The sequence below is a fragment of the Ambystoma mexicanum genome, chromosome 8, assembly GCF_040938575.1.
Source record: "Ambystoma mexicanum isolate Mex_15411 chromosome 8, UKY_AmexF1_1, whole genome shotgun sequence".
Taxonomy (NCBI): Eukaryota; Metazoa; Chordata; class Amphibia; order Caudata; family Ambystomatidae; genus Ambystoma; species Ambystoma mexicanum.
The window spans coordinates 402,290,226-402,312,400 of NC_090929.1; the positions used below are offsets into that span (position 1 = coordinate 402,290,226).

The 22,175-nt window shown below is 50.1% G+C and overlaps 1 protein-coding gene across 1 annotated transcript in view; it reads left to right on the forward strand.

The window, feature by feature from the left end:
* Positions 1–15,258, forward strand: part of C8H9orf43 (chromosome 8 C9orf43 homolog) — a 906,643-nt gene extending 891,385 nt beyond the window's left edge. The window contains exon 13 of the mRNA XM_069612161.1: positions 14,800–15,258. Within this exon, the coding sequence (XP_069468262.1) occupies positions 14,800–15,092 (293 nt within the window). The 3' untranslated portion in view covers positions 15,093–15,258. The remainder of the gene's footprint in view (positions 1–14,799) is intronic.
* The last annotated feature ends 6,917 nt before the right edge of the window (positions 15,259–22,175 follow it).

Consider the following 22,175-nt stretch of genomic DNA (forward strand, 5'->3'; position numbering starts at 1 on the left):
ATACACAGAAAGCAGCACCAATCAGAATGTGTGCATCATATGTTGTGGGTAAATATTTTCACATGTGTGGTTTGCGGTGGGGTGGGGGCCAGGAAATGGGGAACTACAAATAATGGGTGACCTAAAATTGGGGCGCTACCTGCAGGGTTTACTAGCACACAGCACACCTTGTGTTGTTTTACCTTATTGTATTTTATATGGCTTTGTAATTCACAGCTATCACCCTGAAGGTGCAGCTTCCCACTAAGAATGCTAAATCTGAATTGGTGTGTCTGAGCACTGGTCTTTACCTGCTCTATTTAGGGAAGAGAAGGGTTTTCAGTTCTCTTCGGAATGCCTGATGGTCTGATATCTTTCGAAACCGTGTTCCATAATTTAGATGCTAATACCGAGAAGAGTCTCCCACACTAGGTGACATAAGGGAATGTGGGCACTAAGACTTTACACCCATTAAATAATAATAATCATCTATCGGGGGTGTAGAATTCGAATTTGTCCAGATGGAATTTTGGGCCCGAATTATAAAGGGCTTTGTGGATCAGGCAGAGGAGATGAGTTGGTAGCAAGTCGGCAGTACATTTGCTGATTTACCACCAAACGCCACTCCGTCCCATGGAGTTTTCATGCTATTATTACACATTGGTAGGGCAATATAATGCCCATTTCTGGAGTCAATAGACCTCCATGGGGATTTATTTGCAGAATTACAGTGAGCAGTAATTCTGCCACTGTAATTCTGACGAATATTGGAGGTTAAGTGAAGGATTCACCTCTAGCTTTTTGTTGGCGGTGAATCCTCCACTTTACCTCCAAACCACTTTCCATTAACGTTACGCTCCCATTGACCATGAGCCCCAAGGCGTGTTACCAAGCAATTGCAAGCCAATCGTAACTGTAAAGAATAACACAAAAAATAATTAAACAAAAGACAGACTTGCACTGATGAATATATCAGTAATACATTAATAATAAATGCAAGATGTTCATTTCATTTTCTGTAAAACCATTCTGCTTTGTGGCTCTGAACTAGATATGAACTCCCAGGGATGGCTACTATGTTGCACTGTCACTTGTGTGACTTGTTGTTAGGGAGATGTTCCTTAAGGCCCTGTAGGCAGGGTATTCAGGTATATCTTCCTGTCTCAGGGACTACTAGTGATTCCCTTAAGCTCCCCAGGGTCTCCAAATGGTAGTCGAGGCAGAGCACACACTTTTTGTAGAAGAGTATAATCTTTATATTAAGAGAAGGCAAAGAGAAAAACAATACACTTAACAGGTAAGTACAACTTTGTAAAATAGAGGGGTCACAATGTAGTAAGTAAGTATCAGGTTTGATGAAGAGTTCTTTAAGAGTTAAAAGTCCTTCCTGGGGGTTTGGGGGTGGGGGAGAGCTCGAGCAAGATTGCTGCCGGTTGATTGAGTTCCGAATGTGACGAGCTATATTTTCACATTTTCCCCCCATAGTGGACTCAGTTTTGGAAACAATTGACCCCAGGGTGTGACTGTATGTGAGGAGCAGCAGCAGTAAGAAATTGGGGACTTCCTTGGATTGCCTGCCCCGGATTGCTGAATCATTGAGCGCGGAGGCCGGGCGGCTTCTCGTGCACAGCTGCTGAGAGAGCGGAAGGCAGTGATACCTGTGCGCAACACACAGAGCCCAGTAGCGGGATGGTGAGAACATTGGCCTGCTCAGCTTGGGTGTCGTGATTACCCGCTTTGGCCTGTGACGCCAAGGAGCATATCAGGGGCTGTCTGCCCATGCCGACTAACCGTCAGCACTAGACACCTGCAGGTGGGCTGGTGGGACTCTGGTCTCACTGGTTCCAGGAGCGGGAGGGGACTGGGCCTTGCCAGGGGCTCCATGAGGGTAGTGACTGTTAGACTTCGACCTCGCTCCTGTGGTGTGGGGTAGGAAATAGCTGCCGTTGACTGCTTTACACAGCTACTCTTCCCGCTCCCACCATACACAAGTGTGGCCCCGCCAGAGAACTATATGAGGCAGGTAAGAAAATGCTGACCGGGTGACCTCGGAATGTGGGGCGTTGGTACTTGCTCACCAGCCCGCAACTCTGTGCGTACACCCACCAGTATATAGGCAAGATGACCCAAGGGATCAGGCTTTTTCTGCTTCTATGTATGCCCGGTTCGCAAGAGGGGCTATGCTGCACAGAATGACCACTATCATGCACCTTATACTCAGCTCTGCAGTCCCTACACTGCCAAACAGAGGCACGACATAAAGAGCCATAAGGCGCTGCAATCTTCGGCTTCCAATTCAGCAGCAATTGCCGCCAATAGGCTCCCTGATCTGCTAGTATAGAGACTTGAAGCCGTTGCACTTGCTGAGCACTGTACCTGAAGCTGACCAACTCATTGTACCACTCATTCATCTGATCACGAATCTGGGTTCTACTCTACTGCAAGCACTGCAGACTCAAGAGCATGCAACATGCGCCAGGGATTCCTTATTCTGTTAGTGGGGAAGACAGGAACCCCATCAATACCCTAAAAATGGATCTCCAAATGCAACTGTAGGCAATTCTGGGGGAAATTAAGCTTATTGGCCAGCAAAAGCAAGAGACCAATGCCAAGGTCCAGGGCATCAAGAGAGAGATTCAGAGTTCAACACACGGATGAAGGCCCAGGACGACAGAATTGCGGACAATGAGCAACCTATTAGCATGCTCGAAGACAATTACGACACAGCTAATACAGATTTGGACAGGCTCATCAGAGAGGTACAACATTTGGGGGCCAAGTTGGAAGATCAGGAGAACAGGTCCAGGCACAACAATCTATGCCTGGTTGGCCCCTCCAGAACATGCTGAGGGGAGCAACCTGGAGGGCTGCGTTTATGGTCTCCTGCAGGACAAATTGCATCTGGACAATCCTTGCTCCTACATCACTGAGAGAGTTCAGAGGGCTCCCACCCCCAAACCTTTGCCCGGCGATCGCCCACATACCATTATGGTGCAATTCCTACATTTCCAACACAAACTGGCCATAGTGAAAGCCTACTTGAACCGCCAATCGCACTAATTACAGGGAAGCATGGCGTTTTTTAAAACTCTGAGACGTGATCACCATGTAATACACCCTTTTGAGGAGTGTAGAGGAGCAGCCAACTGCCCCTACAGGAAGTCCTGCCCCCCTTCTACGTGTATGCTGCAAGCCTGAAATCATGTTTGACACCAGCAGTTGGGACTTTGCTGCATCAAATCTTCGAGAAAAGGTATCCACTAAGGAAAACCCTATCAGGTGTATTTCAGAAGAGATGACAATCTCTTGAAGGAGATCCCTGAAGGAATATGAAAATAAGAGAAAGAGAAGTTGGTGATGTCACAAGAAGCGAGCGTGACGCACTGAGAAGACCGGCTGAAGAAGAGAATGTATGGCCTGTATAGAAACTGATGACGAAGTACAGAATCGAGTAAACTTCATATGCGAAACAAAGATTGCACGCCTGAAGAGCACCAGAGAAAATGCAAATCGTTTAATAACTGTACAGATGCAGCAACGCACGTAGACTAAGTGATCATAGAAGCTAGCTATACCTAGTGAATAGTTTTACAAAGGTAGCGGGCGCCCCTCTCTCGCAAGAACAGACATGATAACCTGTTCAGTGGTTATTAACCACCTGAGAGTTCGCAGGTTTGGTAACCCTAGGTCTCCTGGGGGCAACCAGACGTGGTCTCCCTCTCACTGTGCTTAGAGAGGCATCAGCTTCACCTCACTGATGATCCCCAACAAGGGTGAAACACGTGTATGGGGTTGCTGGTGGTACTCTCGTTCAGATTGGAATTGCCATTGTATTTCGGTGCTGGACTGCCCCAGGGCAGGACAAAGACTGATATGCAAATGGATATTACCCATCTGTGAAAGGCACAGTGAGTAAAAGCAGTGGCTGCGAACTCTCAAGTGGTTAATAACCACTGAACAGGTTATCATGTCTGTTCTTGCGAGAGAGGGGCGCCCGCTACCTTTGTAAAACTATTTTTTAAGGAACCTGGGATTGGTAACCCTAGGTCTCCTGGGGGCAACCAGACGTGGTCTCCCTCTCACTGTGCTTAGAGAGGCATCAGCTTCACCTCACTGATGATCCCCAACAAGGGTGAAACACGTGTATGGGGTTGCTGGTGGTACTCTCGTTCAGATTGGAATTGCCATTGTATTTCGGTGCTGGACTGCCCCTGGGCAGGACAAAGACTGATATGCAAATGGATATTACCCATCTGTGAAAGGCACAGTGAGTAAAAGCAGTGGCTGCGAACTCTCAAGTGGTTAATAACCACTGAACAGGTTATCATGTCTGTTCTTGCGAGAGAGGGGCGCCCGCTACCTTTGTAAAACTATACCTAGTGAATAGACTGTAGGCAAAGCCGCCATTATATAGAAGCTGGACATCGATTGTCACAATTTTGGTAAGTTCAAGCTCATGAAGAAAAAGGCTGAGGCTGTGTCGCAGAAGAAAAGCAGCTGGGAGCATAGAAGGAGCGAGAACGGCTGTCTGGCCTAATGTGAATTACAGTTTCAAAAATAACAAGGGTGCCTGCTAAGCCTCAGGTCCTCCAAGCAAGTCACATGAAACAATAATAGAATGGACCTCAGCAATAACCTTGCCGAGGTCCATTCTATTATTGTTTCATGTGGCCTGATGTGAAGACTGGAAGCTGCCAAAGACTGGGTATCTATCCTTTAAGAACAGTGAACGTGAGAAGCTGAATCATCCCTTGTTAAGGTGCAAAGAAAGAACCCCATGAGTGCCAAGTTTTATTAATTCAAGACAATTAAATGCTGCAAAAGTGGCCGAATTGCGGTCTCCTGTCACGTGAGCCGAGGATGGAAATAGAAGTTGTGCATTCAGTCCACAACTATGATAAGCGTGTGCCCGTGCTCCCTTATATTCCCAGAGATGAGAATACATTGCAAGGCCAAGTTCAAAGACAATCTTCATGGCAGAGGGCATGGGTGATGAGAGATGTTGGGCTAATTTGGTGGGGAAGTACAGTCCAGTTCACCTCCTGACACCAAGAGTATGAGCTTATGTGCTGCTAGTGAATTGAATGTTCCAGAAGGGCCCGAGCGTTCCAACCAATTGTAGAGGGCCATATAACGAAGGGCCTTATAGTTTGAGAGCCAATGGTCTAACGTGTTTCTAATAACTGTTGAAGATGACTTGCACTAGCGGTGCGCATGAGTTGTCCACCTGACTGTAGAGATACAATCACAACCCGATCCCTTATAGATAGTATACTTAGATGTTCCCCTTGAGCCAATCACAACCCCCGTAGGTTTTTGCTTATTTGCCACGTAGTATGACATCACATATGATGATTTTTTACTATAAAAGTATTGTTTTTTATTAAATGCTTCGAGAGATATGCTATGCAATGTCCGTTGATGTCCGTTGTAACTCCCTATTTTAGACAATTGATATAAAAACAGTAAACAAACTTTTCCATCTTCCTGGGTTGGTGTGATTATTTAGTATAAAGAATTACTCTGCATCCCATCTACTGCATTACACGCTACCGGTCCAGGGCCCTAGGCTCACGAGCAACCTGCTCAAGCGGACGGGATGCACCCACAGCCTCGTGCACAATGGCAAACAAGATCTCTTGAAGGCTGGAAAAAGGCGGGTACGAAGCTGCAAGGATTTGGATGACGGCAAGAAGGTTTGACGAAGTGATGACTTAGAGAGGAACGCGCTCTTCCAATGGGTTGCCAAGTGCCTCCCCTCATGAACTCAATGCTCTCCTGGATCACCTGAATATTCTGGCATGAAAAGCACACGAGATGGACGCAACACCGCCACTTGGCTGCTAGAGATTGACAAAACCACATTAACATGCTTGTTTGATTACCAAAGCCCCTGAAACCCGTCCGCAGGGAAGGGATGCTCTATTGGGCTCGTCACCCAGGGCATATCACTGGTCCACCTATTTGATCTGTGCTCTGGTTCTGCTCAGGCAATCTGACTGACATTCCCAATTGGGGAATGCAGATATGCGGGGATGCAGGTGGTGGCTATGAGGTTGCACCTGCTTACTACTTCGCATTGGCTTTACTTTTTCCTAAAGGTTGTATTGAAATCAGGTTTATAGATTACAATGTTTTACTGTTTGGTTGGTTGGGGGGCGGGGGGGGGTTGGTTGGTTAACGGGAGGGACACACTTTCCGAGATAGACCTAAGCTCCACAGTATGCAAGCCCACACACATCTTTATGGGGGGGGGGTCTAAGCATGATGGGACTGTTTGCCTCTCGCTGAGGCCCCAGATATGTCTGAGCAACCACTACCTTTAGATTATCACACTCACACGTATCATCCTCAATGTACAGGGACTAGGGCACCCTATTAAGCAGTGGTACCTGCCAAATATGCTGCAAGATTTGCATGCAGACATATTCCTACAGGAGACCTACCTAGGCGCAGTGAATTGGCAAATCTGTGTAGGGGATGGGTGGGGGCAGCAGTTCACTCCCCCTTGAACGGGAAGAGAGGTGTATCAATCCTGGTCCATCAACGGGTCCCCCTTAGGATAATTACTATGGAGGCTGACAAGGGAGGGGCGATTTGTTCTTTTACATTGTCTACTCCATAGCCAGCGTATCACCTTCATAAACATATATGGCCCCTCGATTGACACACCTGGGGTTGTTGTGCATGTTTTCGCTACTTGTGCATTGCTTATGGGTCGCCTGACATTGATGCAGGGGTGACTTGAACATAGCGCTGCAGCCTGATGTTGACTGACTTAATCCCTCACACTCACGGAGTGGGCCTGCCCTGAAAAAAGAGCAGACGCTCCGGTCCCTGATGACAGACCTGCAATTGGTGGACGTGTGTAGACACTTACATGAACACACTAAGCACTATACATACTACTCTAACCACCATCAGAACTACTCTAGATTAGTTGCTACTCCCTGGCACTATGCTATACATGTAGAATCCTGCTCAATCCTCCTTATGACGCTCTCTGATCATGCCTCGGTCCTTATGCATTTTACCCTCCCAGACACACCAATTAAGGTCCCCACATGGAGTTTGAACCTAAAGGCATTGCAGTACCCCGATCAGGTAGATTCACTGATACAAGACTTGGGTAGATGTTGGCAGGATAATCTGGTGGAAGGATTCAATACACTCCAGTGCTGGGACTCCTTTCTGGCTTTCTTTAGGGGGCAATTTATCTCCCATTACGCCCATAAAAATAAATCCTGAGCTATGGGGAAATCTGAACTTACGTCAGAGCTAACCGTGGCCGAACACACACATAAAGCTAACAGGGACAATCCGACATATGCCAGGATAGTCGAACTCTGATCTGAGATCGCACACATCACTATGGCGAGGGCCCAGAAAGCCTCTCCAAATGGGTGGTGGATCTCTACGTAGCTAAGGATAGGCCACTTTGTATGCTTGCTCTTGCCTTTAAGGGGAAACAGCATAGCCAGCTCATTCTCCAGCATGGTGTCCTGCATGGATTCACATGCTCATAAATATTCCCCGTCGTCATGCTGGGAATCCTCGGTAAAGAAAAAATGACTTTCAGTTTTGTTTCTGAACTGTCTTTCTACTAATAACCAATCACTGGTCTCTGGGTCATACTGCCCCCAGCCAATGACTGCCCTTTACCTAAGCCCCTCCTCTGGCAGTCATCTTCAGATTTTTACCGCACGTTCAAGTGTTGGGAGCCCTCGTGCTATAGTGCTCGAGCTTTTACTGTGTATTGCGTTTTTTCAGAGTTTTCTCATTTTTTCGGTCAGTTGAGCCTCAAGCTCCACCGATCCATCATCCGATTAACGGGGACCCGTTTTCGGAAGCTTCTACGCCCCTCAAGGGCAAATATTCATTGAAATTCACTTCTTGGAGGATTCCAGACGATTTTTGAGGCCTACCCCGCGTGAACATGGCCAAAGATAAACAAGACTCGACGCCTCTGTTCAGGATCTGCCCAGGATGTGGACTACGGAACGTTTTCCTGGAGGATGGGCACTCCTGGTGCCTTTACTGCCTACACTCAGACGAATCGCACGTGGAGGAGGCCTGTGCGTTCTGCAAGAACATGTCCGCCCGCACCATGAAGGACCGTCACAAGCGGCTCGATGAGTGGCTGGAGACAAAGAACCCGGCAGCAGGTGAGCCCCGGCAACATACTTCTCCCAAGAGGAAATCTGAGCGGTCTTCTAAGACCTTTGAGGGCTCTCCGGCGACGGGCGCCCAAACGAAGGCAAACCACTGCGAGTCCGCATGCACTAGGAGCGCAGTTAGCACGGGCTCCGTGGCAGCCAGGCTGGGCGCAGCATCGCCGACGCGGTCAACCATGAGCCAACGGTCTGGCTCGGCGAAGAAAAGGAAGTCAAAGCAACCGGGTAAGCTTTGGGAGAAGGCCCGATCGACTCCGACGGAGAAAGCCAAGGGGTAGCGAGGCACTGACCCTCCCCCCACTGTGAAGGCCTCAGACGCACCCAAGGTCGTGAAGGCCCAGGTTCACCAGGCAAAAGTGTCTATTGAGGGAGTGGTGGCGTCCCTGGCGAAGGCCGCAGATGCGGGTTCCCAGGAGACATCCACCAAGACGAGAGTTTCCCTGCCCGCCCGGAGGGAATCGTCATTTGTGCCCATTGAGAAGATTCCCGTCAAGATGCCGGTCATCTCCCCGAGACTGTCGCCGCTGGCCTAGAAGAGGGCGGGGGCGCAGTGGTCCAGCTAGACTCGGAGATCTCGTCCGAGGAGGAGCTTTCAAGCCTGACAGTGCCTGAGAAGAAGGGCGTTGAGGCCGGTCCCTACGGGAAGGACCCTGACGAGGCAGATGGGGAGAGTGACGAGGGAACCGACGAGGAACGGCAGGGTGGGGAGGAACTGGACACCACACCACTTCCGACACTCCCGTTTGCAACCGCCTCCATCACCGATGGACAGATAGGAGGACGTCCTAGAAGCTCTGCACATCCTGTGCAAGGTGATACGGACAAGGCTGCCCACGTCGATGGGCGACCCGGCACCTGGACCATAAGAGGATCCACTAACTAAGAGGAGACAGGTCCATCCTCCTCCACCGTACCATCTCTCCCATCCATCCCCTCCACCGAGGGACGAGACAGAGTCGGATACGGCGACGACGGGTACGGACGACAGTGACAACCACAGACTAGATCTCCCGTCGCCACTATACCCAGGGTTTTCCCCCCGATAAGATCGGATCCTTCCACGCCATGATCTCTAGGGCCTCTTAGCTGTTTCAGCTCAACCCTGAGGAAAAGAAGAAGGAGGGTTTCCTTTATCAGCGACGAGAGGCCAAGAGGAAGACCATGCTCTCGATCCCGCTGTTGGACGACATTGGGATGAAGGGCTGTCCATCGTGAATAACCCATCCTCGACCCCGGCGAAGAGAGACTGGTATGAGAAGAAATACCGGTTTCCAGACTCTGCACCAAAGTGCCTCAGCGCAGCCGTCCCTGGACTTGGTGGTCTTGGCGGCAGCCGGGAAGAAATCTGCAGGGTCGACGGCATCGACTTCCACTTCCCCACCGGACGGCGAGGGAAGCAGGCTAGACGGCATGGGACGAGGGGGCATCTCATCGGCGGCAATGACCATTAAAGCGGCCAACGCTCTCACCTTCATGGCCCGCTACAACAGGGAGTTGTGGTTTAAAATAGCCCCTCTCCTGGACTTCCTCCCAGACGACAAGAGGGCAGAGGCCCTTGAAATCCTACAAGAAGGCGAGATGGCTTTGGACCATGCCATCACGGTGGCCATGGACATCGCTGACACCGGGTTCTGCCAGATGGGCAACAGCGGTTGCCTTTGCTGGCGTGGTTGACTCAAGGCCACCAACTTCCGTCAGGATGTCCAGACAAGGGTATTGGACATGCCCTTCAACGGTGACAACTTGTTCGACAAGACGGTGGACGAGTCACTGCAGGCCATCAAGGCAAACACTGAGACGGGCCGTGCCTTTGGCACACTCCATCAACGACGGCCATCCTTTCGGGCCTCCGCAGGCAAGTCCCAGGGTGCCTCCAAAGGGTTCGGTGGCAGCTTTTCCTTGTACCATCAAGCGGCACGTTCATCATCCCAGGAGGCCTACAGAGGCCCCAGCAAGGCCGGAGGAAATTGTCATTGTTGCCAAGGGACCCAAATTTGTATGGCATCGGCGAAGCAGGACTGAGCGGGCCGTGACATCGGGCCCCCACACAAGCAACCCAGTAGGAGGCCGGCTGGCGAACTTCCTCGGCGTGTGGAAGTCCATCTCCACCGACTGTTGGGTGCTGGATGTCCTGGCCCACGGACACACCCTGGAGTTCTAAAGGAAATGTCCCTGTTTTCCACCTGTGGCCAAGAAAGAAAACCACATTCCACAACTGCTTCTAGAGGTACAAGCGATGCTGAAAAAGGGTGCAATAGAACTTGTCCCGTGGAGGCTTTGGAACTCTGGAGTATACTCGCAGTATTTCCTCGTCTGAAAGAAGACTGTCGGTTGGTGACCCTTTCTAGATCTCCGCCGCCTCAACGGATACATCAAGTCCCAGAAGTTCCGGATGGTCACCCTTCAGCACGTGCTGGGACAGGTGGAGGAAGGAGACTTCTTGTCGTCGCTGGAATTGGAGGATGCTTACTTCCTCATCCCCATACACAAGGGGCATCGAAAGTCTCTGCGCTTCGTGGTCCAAGGACAGCACTATCAATTCAAGGCCCTTCCCTTCGGGTTTGAAGTCGGCTCCAAGGGTCTTCACCAAGTGCCTGACACCGGTGGCGGTACGGCTGCGCCTGCAGGGGGTCCATGTCTACCCCTATCTATCTGGACGATTGGCTCATCAAGGGAACTCGCCGTCGAACACACAGTGAGGACCGTCCGCCTGCTCACGGAACTGGGGTTCTCAATAAACTATGCGAAGTCCTGCTTGGATGCCATCGCAGGACGCTCGGTTCCTGGGAGCCAGGCTCAACACGGTGGCGCACCTGGCTTCACCGTCAGAGGACAGGATAAAAGCCATCCTGGCCAAGGTACAACGGCTGCTGACCATGGAAGTTGCCAGGGTGAGGTCCATCAAGTCCCTGCTCGGCATAATGTCGTCATGCATCTACCTTGTTCGGCTGTGCAGGTTGCGGATGCGGCCGATGCAGGAGTTCCTCGATGCCCGTTGGATAAAAGTGTTGGGAAGCTCCGAGGACAAAATCGCCCTCAACGAGACATTCCGTCGAGCGATTCGTGGTGGAGCGCCCGTGCGCATCTGGCGGCAGGCACAGTCTTTCAGACCCCAGTACATCAGGAGACGGCGACAGCGAACGCCTCCCTGGAGGGATGGGGCGCACACACCGGAAATCTCCACACAAGAGGCCTTTGGCTCCGGAGGAGAAGTCATTGCACATCAACATCCTGGAGCTCCGGCCCGTGTCTTGGGCCCTCAGGTCTTTCCTTCCATCCCTCAAGGGCAAGGTTGTGTAGGTATTCACCGACAACACCACCACAATGTTCTACATTTGGAAGCAGGGGGGCACCTGATCCCCAGCTCTCTCCAAGGAAGCGCAGGATCTGTGGCACTGGGCTGTCGCCCAAGGGATGTTCCTGGTACCCTTCCATCTGGCAGGAGTGAAGAACACTGTCGCTGACTCACTCAGGGAGCTGCGCTCTTGCCACGAGTGGGAGCTTCGGCAGGATCAGGTGGACCTACTGTTCCAACGATGGGGCAATCCCCAGATCGATCTGTTTGCGACAGCGACAAACACCAGGTGCCGGAGGTTCGCCAGCAGGTTTCCCCAGCCGGGGAGCATGGGGGGGTGCATTCTCCTTCGCCTGGGAGGGCCTGTTCCTCTATGCGTTCCCCTGGTTGCCGTTGTTTCTGCGACTCATCAGTCAACTCAGACGGTCCCAGTGCAGGATGATCCTCGTCACACCGGCATGGCGTGGCCGAGGCAGATATGGTACCAGGACCTTCTGGACATGTCAGCGTCCCCTCCAGTCAAGCTTCCGGCGGACGCAGATCTTCTCGCCAGGGAAGGAGGCGCGATTCCACACCACGACCCGGGGTCGCTGAAACTGCAGGCCTGGCTCCTGCAGCACTAGAGTTTGGAGGATACGAGATCCCGGTGGACTGCAAGGAGGTACTTGCCAAGGCCAGGGCTTCTTCGACTCTTAAGTGCTACGGACATAAATGGAAGAGGTTCACCGTCTGGTGCCGTGCACAGAAGATAAACCCTCTACGGATTATGGCTCCTCAAGTGCTGCCGTACTTGCTGTCGCTGGCCAAGGTGGGGCTGGCACACACTTCTATGAAAATTCATCTGGCGGCTATCTCTCGCTGTGGTCGCATCGTCTAGTTAAAGAGTTCATGAAAGGACTTTTCTGCTCATTCCCGCTGGTGAAGGCTCCGGCCCCAGCGTGGGAGCTCAATGTGGTGCTGACTAGGATCATGGGTCCTCCGTTCAAGCCTCTGGATTCAGCGCCTCTGAAATTCCTATTGTGGAAGACTGTGTTTCTTGTGGCCATCACCTCCGCACGATGAGTGGGAGAGATCCGGGCCCTCTCCTTTAAGCCCCCGTACTTAACATTCCACTAAATGTGCGTCGTGCTGACGATGAACCCCTCCTTCATGTCCAAGGTGCCATCAGACTTCCATCTCAACGAGCCCTTGGGGTTACCTGTTTTCTTCCTGTCGCCTACGTCGCCGGCTGAGAGGACTTTGCACTTGCTGGATGTGGCCAGAGCACTGAAGTTCTATGTGGACCGCACAAAGGGTTTTCGGAAGGTATCATAGCTGTTTGTGAACTTTGGCCCTCTGAACCAAGGGAAGGCCCTCTCCAAAGCTTCCCTTTTCAGGTGGCTCTCCGGCTGTATCACCCATTGTCACCAGTTGGCAAACCGACCGTTGCCTGGCAGTCCGAGAGCCCATTCGACCAGAGCGATCGCTGCAACTACGGCGTTCCTGTCGGTGTGCCCCTGCTGGACATCTGCAGGGCTGCTACGTGGAGGTCAACGCATACCTTAACGAAATTCTACTGCGTCGACCAGGATTCCAGGGAGGAGTCCAGATTCAGCCAAGCAGTGCTGCGCAACCTGTTTGCTTGAAGGAGAGCCTGGTGAGGAGGTAAGGGATGCTTAATGTTGAGATGTTGAAATGCTTAATGTTGAGCCTTGTCACCTCCCGTGGTTGTGCATGTGTGTACTGCTATGTATTCTTTATTCATGAGCATGTGAATCCATGTCAGACCCCATGCTGGAGAAGGAACAAGTAACTTGCCTGTAAGTGTTATTCTCCAGCATGGGTCTGGCATGGATTCACATGCAAACCCTCCTGCTTACCCCTCTGCGGCTCTTCTCTTGGTCCTACTGCCACCTTACGTGCTATCAAATTTGAAGATGTCTGCCAGAGGAGGGGCTTAGGTAGACTGCAGTCATTGGCTGGCGGCAGTATGACTGAGAGACCAGTGATTATTAGTAGAAATGCAGTTCAGAAACGAAACTGTATCTTATATTTTCTTTACCGCGGATTCCCAGCCTGACGACGGGGAATATTCATGAGCATGTGAATTGATGCCAGACCCATGCTGGAGAACAACAGTTACAGGTAAGTAACTTGTTCCTTAGCTCTATTAAGGGAGCCAATGGCGGGCTGCTCATGTGGGATCGGCCCATTAATGAGAGATTCGCGGAGTACTATTGAGACTTTTATGCTGCCCCGCCACACAGAGACAGAGACCAAATCACAGCATTCCTCAACAACATTCCTCTCCCTAAACTTAGTCCCGCTGATCTCGATCTCTTGAATGCTCCATTGGAGTATGAGGAGGTCATAAGAGCCATACAGGGTCTGACCTCGGGTAAAGCCGCTGGACCAGACCGTCTTCCCATAGATATTTTAAACTAATGTTAGAGGAACTTGCTCCACAGATGGGACATATGTTTTGGGAGGCCCTAAAAATGCACCAGCTCCCCACATCTCTCCTACAGGCCAATATAGTTGTTTTCCATAAGAAGGGATGCAATCCCACACTCTGTGGCTCCTACCACCCCATTGGGTTGTGACCTGGCAGTTCGGGCTAGACCTGGTTTGCATATGGTCTTTCCCCTTACTGTAATGGCTTGACAGGCTTAGGAACTATGGTTTTGGAAGGTTGTCCAGAGCTGTGCAAGAAGCTGAGATTAATTATAAACCTTCCAGCCATCACCTTTTTGTTTTGCTACACTCTGGTCTTTGAGGCAAACAACTACAACCTGCATCTTGATGATTGGAGGAGAAGGTTGGAAAGAACCCAGCCAGGTAAAATTTTGTCCACCCAGTGGAACCATTTTACGTAGGCAAAAAAGCAACCACCCACCTAGACACATGACTAGAAGGGAGAGGGTAATGTCGCTGGGAAACTAAGTAGTACCATTAGGGTCCTCCTGCTTTAGGAGTCATACAGAATCCTAAAGAAGAACACACATAGGGTCACCCTCTCAGTCAGGCTTTAGATAAAGCCTGCTAGAGAGAGAAAAAAGGGAGCCAAAAACCAAGCAATCCTGCAGAAAAGGAGGGGAAAAGAAATAAAAAAATGTAATTCTACCCTACAATATTGTAAACTCAAAGGGCCTATTCTTCTGTCACATCGTATGGTAGAAGAGGTTTTAGCTTGTATTTTTAAGCCAATTGTAAATTAAAATTTACAAATCTTTTCAGATGACTGGTGCAATGTTTAAAGTGTTTGGAAAATGACCTGACTCTTTGTACAAGTTATCTATATACGGATTGTTTATTGTCAATTGTATGATTTCACATGAACACCTGTCATTTTGTTTTATTTTTCACTTGAAGATGCCAACCGAAGGGAAGAAACAAAGTCACATGCACAAATGACAGAAACTTGGAATGAAGACAATGATAGCCCGAGCAAAGAGCCCCAAAAGGGAGAGTACCCAGGTGCTTTAGCAGAGGTGAGCGACAGTGTCGCCAACATCAAGGAGAAGGCCCCGGAGGAAGGTGAAAAAGGAGAATCTTCTACCCCTAGACCACCTCCTCCACCGCCCTCCCCATTAATCATGAGCAAGACAATTGTGCCCGAAGGAGGCAACCAAGCTGTGTTGGAGCCCACCACATTCTCGCTGTGAGACTCAGTCCTTCAAGTCAGAGTCAACCAGGACACATTTATCTGTAATAAATGACTTACTCATGAATTCAGGTTAATGTTTCTCTGTCTATATGTAATATCTAATGGTTCCTTTGCCAGTCGGTTGTGCCAACAAGTCATGAGCAGAAATAAATGAAAAATGTTTGAAAAAGTATTTAAGAATTATTATCAATGGGGGGTGGCACTCCCAGTACTCTTAAGTCCTGTCCCCTGTCCTCTAGACTCATGGGACGTCCCTCAGAATGGGGATGGGACGAGATCATGTTGCAAAGCAGTCTTTAGATTTTTCTGCATGGGCGCACCCTGCCACGTCCTGCACGATACTGCCTCAGTGTGTCCTGGCCAACCGTCAGTCCCTTTCTCCACGTCGGACAGAGTGTGGAGCGAGCAGCTGAGCTGGGTGTGTGGAAACACTTCTTTTTACCTCCGTGGCACATGCTCAATGGGTTTTGCCAGTGCAGTGGGTGTCCTCAGAGTTTTTCCTCTACTGACTTGTACGTTTTTTGCTTATTTTGTTTAGGAGAAGGGCAAGTGTGGTGTTCTTGCGACCCATGCCTCTCCTTTTCGCATCTTGCACTCCGTAACCGCTGCACATACTTGTGGGGAGACAGTATTTCCAGAGACAGCTCAACATCGGAAACAAATGGTAAGTGAAACTTTGTTTCTAAGGGCACCACTCTATGGGATATCCACCAAACCGGAGGGATCAAATAGACCCTCTGTCATCAGCGGGGTGCACAGGACCCAGGTCTGAGGTTCTACAACGGACTGTACCAACACCCTAGACTGGGGCGCCACCGGCCCAGCGGTCTGGGAGAGGGGTGGACCCCTGGATGCACAGAGACTCATATGGCATCCCGTGACGTCCCAAGGACATCAGTCCTAAATGACAGTCTCAACGTCTTGTACTATCTCATAAAGAGTATAAAGAGGCTACAGACTCAGGTGGATACCTGCAGCCAGGGCTTTAAGTAGGGTAAGAATTCGGGAGGGGGCCTTGTTTATAAAAGATGGCTTTAAGCCATCTTTTATAAACACAGAAATTAGCACAGAGTTCCCAGGTTTGTCGAGGGTCAAAAACGCCTCAGTGACCTAGGCAGGGGGCGGGAAACAAAAGGACAGTAATTTCCTCTGGTGAGCCCTCGTGCGAGAGGTCACCAGAGGAATGTACAGTGACTGACAGAAGTGCCAGCCAGCCACAGTTGCTCTGGCTGGCTGGCACTTCTGTCAGTTTGCCCGACCTAATGGGGGGCGCATTTCCCGTCACGGCTGCGGCGGGATAATGTGTCCCGCCATGATGTGGTGGGACCAGTGGGCCCCAGCAGGGCATGGGCTCAGCCGCACTTTTTGGAGACTGCCAGGCCTGGCCCGGGCCCACTTAAAGCACTGCCTGCAACTATCAGGAGGAGACAGAGGCCTCCATGTAAGGATTTGAAAAAAGGGGAAAACGCTTAAGAGGTATGCCTCTGCCTCCCTTGAGAAAGCACCAGAGGAAGAGAACCAGAAGGAAAAGGAGACTCTGCTGCTGGCACACACACTGGCCCATCATGTGCCTGCTACTGTGGCACATGTATCACAGTCACAGAATGATAAACCAAGTGTATTGTGGACGGCCCCAAGAAGAGAGGTGTATATGGACTCGACTTATTGGCAACCAGCTCCTCAGCAACACAATCATGCAAGATTTACAACCCAGACTCTGCCACAACACGCATTTTGCTCGACTGGGATCGGCCAGAGAAGTCTTCCTGACCAAGGAGATGAGTCAATTATGGTCCGCTTTATTTTAATTTATATTTTTATTAAATGAGTTCAGTTTATTACAAATGTTTTCATTATAAGATCATCGCTCATCAAAGAGAAGAGAAAAGAAAAAGAAAAGATAGTACATTTTTATTCACAAAGTTCGTAGTTAGGTCACACAGCAGAGCAAGTGATATCCCAATAGTTTGCAAGCTCCCTAGAAGCACTTGGACTTCGAAAGTTCAATCCAAAATTGTAGGACTGCAAAAATCACTGTTTTTTTCTTCGCCTAGCAATAAATATGGAGTTCCAACGCTCCTCTGGGGTGAGCGTAATAGTAATTTGAGATAGGTGCTCGGTGTATTTGCGTCTTATTTCTGCCAAGGCTTCACATTTAATCACAATATGGTGTAATGTTTCTACCTGTTGGTTGTTGTGACAAAAGCGGCAGGTGTTTGGTAGATCTCCTAGTTGTCTCATTTGGCCCAAGACTTCACGGGTGGGTAGTCAATGAAGCCTAAAGTGCAGAAAAAGATCACATAAGCTTGGACATAGCAAAAGTTGAAGATATGGAGGGAGTTGATTTAACTTTCGGGCTTCACACGAACAGTTTTTTTTTTCAAAAAATTTTTTTATTATTTTATTAACAACACTCCAAACGTTACAAACCATTAGGACGTTCATAATTAAGCTTCAACATTACATTGCAGAATGCACTCTGTGGTCCTCCCCCCTCCCACCCCACTAACTTGAGCCACTGTATCCATGTCATCCACCTGTACATCTTCAGGCGTGTCTACTATCAGCATCTATTCCGTGTCATCATTGCTGTGGTCGGCCTGGGAGGGACCCACCATTGCGGCCACCAATTGTCTCCATTCTATTATGGGACTCACCTCTTCCTCCCCCATCCCTGGTGACTGCTTCATACTAGGCAGCCGTTTCTGCTTCTGCCCACTTTAAAAGGTCTGCCCACCACATCTCAATTGTGGGCCGATGGGCCACTTTCCAGCACATTGCAATTCTCCGTTTGGCCAAGATGTAGGCCAGGTCCTTCATTTTACTAATGTGCCTCAGGTTACGTGGTCTGGTGAAACCCCCAAGCATACATGCCCAACCGACCCCACATCCAGTGTAACCCCTCTGTCTGCCAATCGTGTTTTCAGTTCTGTCCAGAACCTACCCACCTCCGGGCAAGCCAAAAACATATGCAGCAACCCAACCTCTACCTCCCCGCAACTGGGGCATTTCTGTATCACCGGGCCGCCAAACCTGGCTATTTTACCGGGGGTCAAATATGCTCTATGATTGACATATAATTGGATCTGCTGAAGTCTTGCGTTTCGGGACACCTTCTTATGACACCTTTGGGCTCTATCCCATTGTCCATCTGTCATGGGTTCGCCCACCTCCTCCTCCCAGTCTCGCCTCAGTCGGAGCAATTCCCTCCCCGCCCTGGTACTCAATAACTCATATATACGAGATATTTCGTGCCCACCCTCCGAGACATCATACATCGTCTCTATGGTGGCATCAGGTTATTCCGCAAGCACTGCCTCAGGCCATCTTTCTCTCACTAGTTTAATGATTCTAGTAATGTTTTGGCCCTTATGTACCCCGGTATCCTCCATTAATCTCTGAAAGTCCAATACCACCCCCTCTTGCCATATATCGCCAAGGGTAGCCAGACCCACCGGTTACCAGTATCTGTGGACCCCTTTTATCAGTTGGGAGTCTTCCCCACACAACACCACCAACGGCACCTGCAGAGAAAAAAGGGCTGGGTCTCCCACATTCTGCCATGCCTTAGGCCACACCTCCCAGCCAAGCACCAACAATTTCGCCATTCCTGATACCTTTGATTTTGGCAACCACACTGTCTCTCTGAGGAAGTAGGGAGCTGGATCCCTTCACAACAGCCCAGCTTCAGCCGTTTCCTCTTCAGACAACTACCTCGCCACATATTGCAGCTGTCCTGCCATGTAATATAACTCGAAGTTCGGCAGGTTTATGCCCCCCCTATCATACGAGTTTTGTAATTTCCAGAGGGCCACCCTGTTTCTGGAGTTGTGCCAAATGAAACCCCTGCACAAGCTATGGAGTTTGACAAAAAAAGCGTTTGGGGATCACATACGGGATGTTTACAAAAAAGTGTAGCAATCTGGGCAGCACTACCATTTTAAGTAAAGCCGCTCTCCCCATCATGGCCAGGGGCAATCTAGACCAAAATCCCATGCTATTTTTAATACCTTCAACTGCCTTCTCCGTATTGTATTTGTGTTCTGTCCCCGTCGTGTGGTATATATTGAGACCTAGGTATCGAAACGTCTCGGTTCGCCATGGTATTGGCAAAACGGGCAGGTTTCTCAGTGGAGTGCATTTATACCTCCCCAGGGGGAACACACTGGACTTCCTAGGATTCACTGCTATGCCCGAGAGGGTAGCGTAACGTTCCATCACCTCCAAAACATATTGAAGGTTCTCCTCCGGGAAGCGCATATACAAAAGGTGTGTACCTCCTGCAGTGCGGATCCCTATCTCCCTGTATTGTTGTCTAAGGCACACTGCTAGTGACTCTAACGCTAGGATATATAGCATGGGCGACCAGGGGCATCCTGTCTAGTACCCCTGCTAAGTTGCCATTTATCTGAAATTATAGCGCCCGTTTTAACCCTTGCAATTGGGGAACTGTACAACATCTCGACCCATCTCAGATACCCCAGCCCCATCCCATATTCTTTCAAGGTCGCCAGCAACCAAGGCCACCTCACCGAATCGAAGGCCTTGACCTCATCCAGCGAGACAATTGCCAGCTCGCCGGGGTCTTTCTCTGTTTGGTCAATAATGTGATGTAATCTCCATTGATTGTCAGTTATATTTCTGCCAGGAACATAGACTGTTTGGTCAGGGTATATCAGTTTGCCGATGACTCGCTTAAGCCTGTTAGCCAGCACAGCTGTAAGGATTTTACTGTCCTGATTGAGCATTGATAGGGGCCTATATAACCCACAGTCTGTGCCTGGCTTGCCTGGCTTCAGGAGTGGGATGATCACCTCTTCCCATAGGGATTCTGGCAGCCCCCCACGTTCATAAGCCTCATTAAGCATGGCCAGTAGCAGCGGGAGCAACTCTTGTCTATACGTTTTATAGAATTCACTGGGGAGCCCGTCCGACCCCGGAGCTTTGCACATGGGCAGGTGCTGTATTACTGTCTCTAGTTCATCTGAGGTGATTGGGGCGTCCACGTCTGCCCGTTCCAAGTCGTCTAGAGAGGGCAAGCCTATGTCTTCCAGTGTTTCCTGGATCTCTTGATCTCTATTTTCCCCCACTTCCTCATAAAGGCATTTATAGTATCTGCGGAACTCATCTTTTATTCCCTATTGAGTATCCCAGATCTGGCCTCACCTCTATTTTCTCTAATCACAGGTTGTGGTGTCTCGTTTTTATATAACCAGGCCAGTAACCTGCCCGGCTTATCTCCTCCCGCATGCTGCCTTTCTTATAGTTCAACTTGCATACTATATCCCAGAGCTCACTACTGGTTTGTTGCAGCAATCTCATCTTCTCCCCATCTTCCCGAGAGGCACCGCCCTTACGCATCATGGCCTCCAGTTCCCTTTCCGCTTCTTGTAACTTCTATGCTATACCTCCTTGGAGCCCTCTGGATTTTGATATAGCTACACCCCGCACTACCACCTTGAATGCCTCCCATACTATTCCCACAGATTGTACGCTGCCGGTGTTAATGTCAAAGTACAAAGTGATCGCCTCCCTCAGGCCCTCCCGGAATCCCGAATCCTGCAGGGCCTCAGCTCTAAGCTTCCACGTCAGAATCCGCGCCCTAGGGGGTTGGTATCGCCACTCCAGGACCAAGGGATAATGGTCCGAGAGCACCCTAGCCTTCTATTCCGCACCCACCATTTCTCCCACTATCTCAGCAGCGGCGAACACATAGTCCAGCCTCGAGTGCAAGCCATGTGGTGCTGCATAGTGCGAGTACTGCCTGTCTGCTGGGTGCAGCCACCTCCAGACATCTTCAAGCTTAAAGTCTGTCAGCAGGGCCTGTAACGCCTTAGCAGCCGGGGTGGGTTTGTCTAGCATTCCGTCGGATCTGTCCATCTTGGGGTTCAAAGTGCAATTGAAGTCCCCTCCCCATAGAATCGTGTCACCCACCAGGGGGCTGATTTTGCCATAGAGAGTCCTAAAGTAAACTGCTGTATCTTGATTAGGGGCGTATACATTTTTAATGCTCACTTCCCGGTTTTCCAGCATCCCCTGCGCTACAACCATTCTACCTTCCGGGTCCACCGTCGACCAAGTCAGCTGAAACGGTACGTGCGGTGCCACCCATATGATGACTCCCCTAGCGTAAGCTGAATATGTAGCTCCCATGATGCTCCCCCTCCATTTCTTCTTGACCACCTCCAGTTTCTCCCTAGTGAGGTAGGTTTCCTGTAATAGTGCTATATCAATCTTCATCCTTCTTAGGTACATCATTACTTTATTGCGCTTAAGATAACTATTGAGGCCCCTCACATTCCAGGTCACCACTCTGAGGCTACCCGACGCCATTTATCTGATGTCCCGCCTCCTCTCCCAGTTTCCCTTTCCGCCCCTGATGACACAAAGTTTGGCTCGCTCCCCTCCCACTCCCAACAAACTCCCCTTCCCCCCTTTCTCCAGCTACAAACCACTGCACACAACCCCTTCCCTCCCCCCTCCCCCTTCTGCCCTCCCCACCTAGCCCCAACCCCAACAAGTGCCCAGCTCCATCCCTGGATCTCAGTCCCCCCTGCGTTTGGGCCTGCCTTGGAATGCCTAGGCCAGGAACCCAGCAGGGTGTCACCAGACTACCTGTGACCTAACTAAACTTCTCACAGTGGGGATGTGAGGGCTGGCTCCGTAAATCTCTCATACTAATACCAAAGTTTGTAGTGCCAACGGATCATGCATCTATCTATAGCCCTAGAAGAACTCCCCCACAGGTTATATATATCCTGTGCTATATTCAAGTCCCATTGTCATAGGATGCGGCACCCTGGGTTCCCCAGACACATGTTACTTATCTTCGCCTTCTTCTATCTGGATACCCGGTTCTTGAGGGCAACTCTGCACATCCAACTATCCCATGGCATCCTCCGGGGTTTCAAAAAACAAGGTTCTGCTCTTGTGGAACACCTTCAATTTTGCTGGGTAGATCAACATGTACTTGTGGCCCGCTTCCCGCAATCTTCTTTTCACAGACCCAAAGTTCATGCAACGGCGCAGCACCTGCAACATATAATCCGGGTATGCCGTTATGTTTGCCGACCCCCTTTGT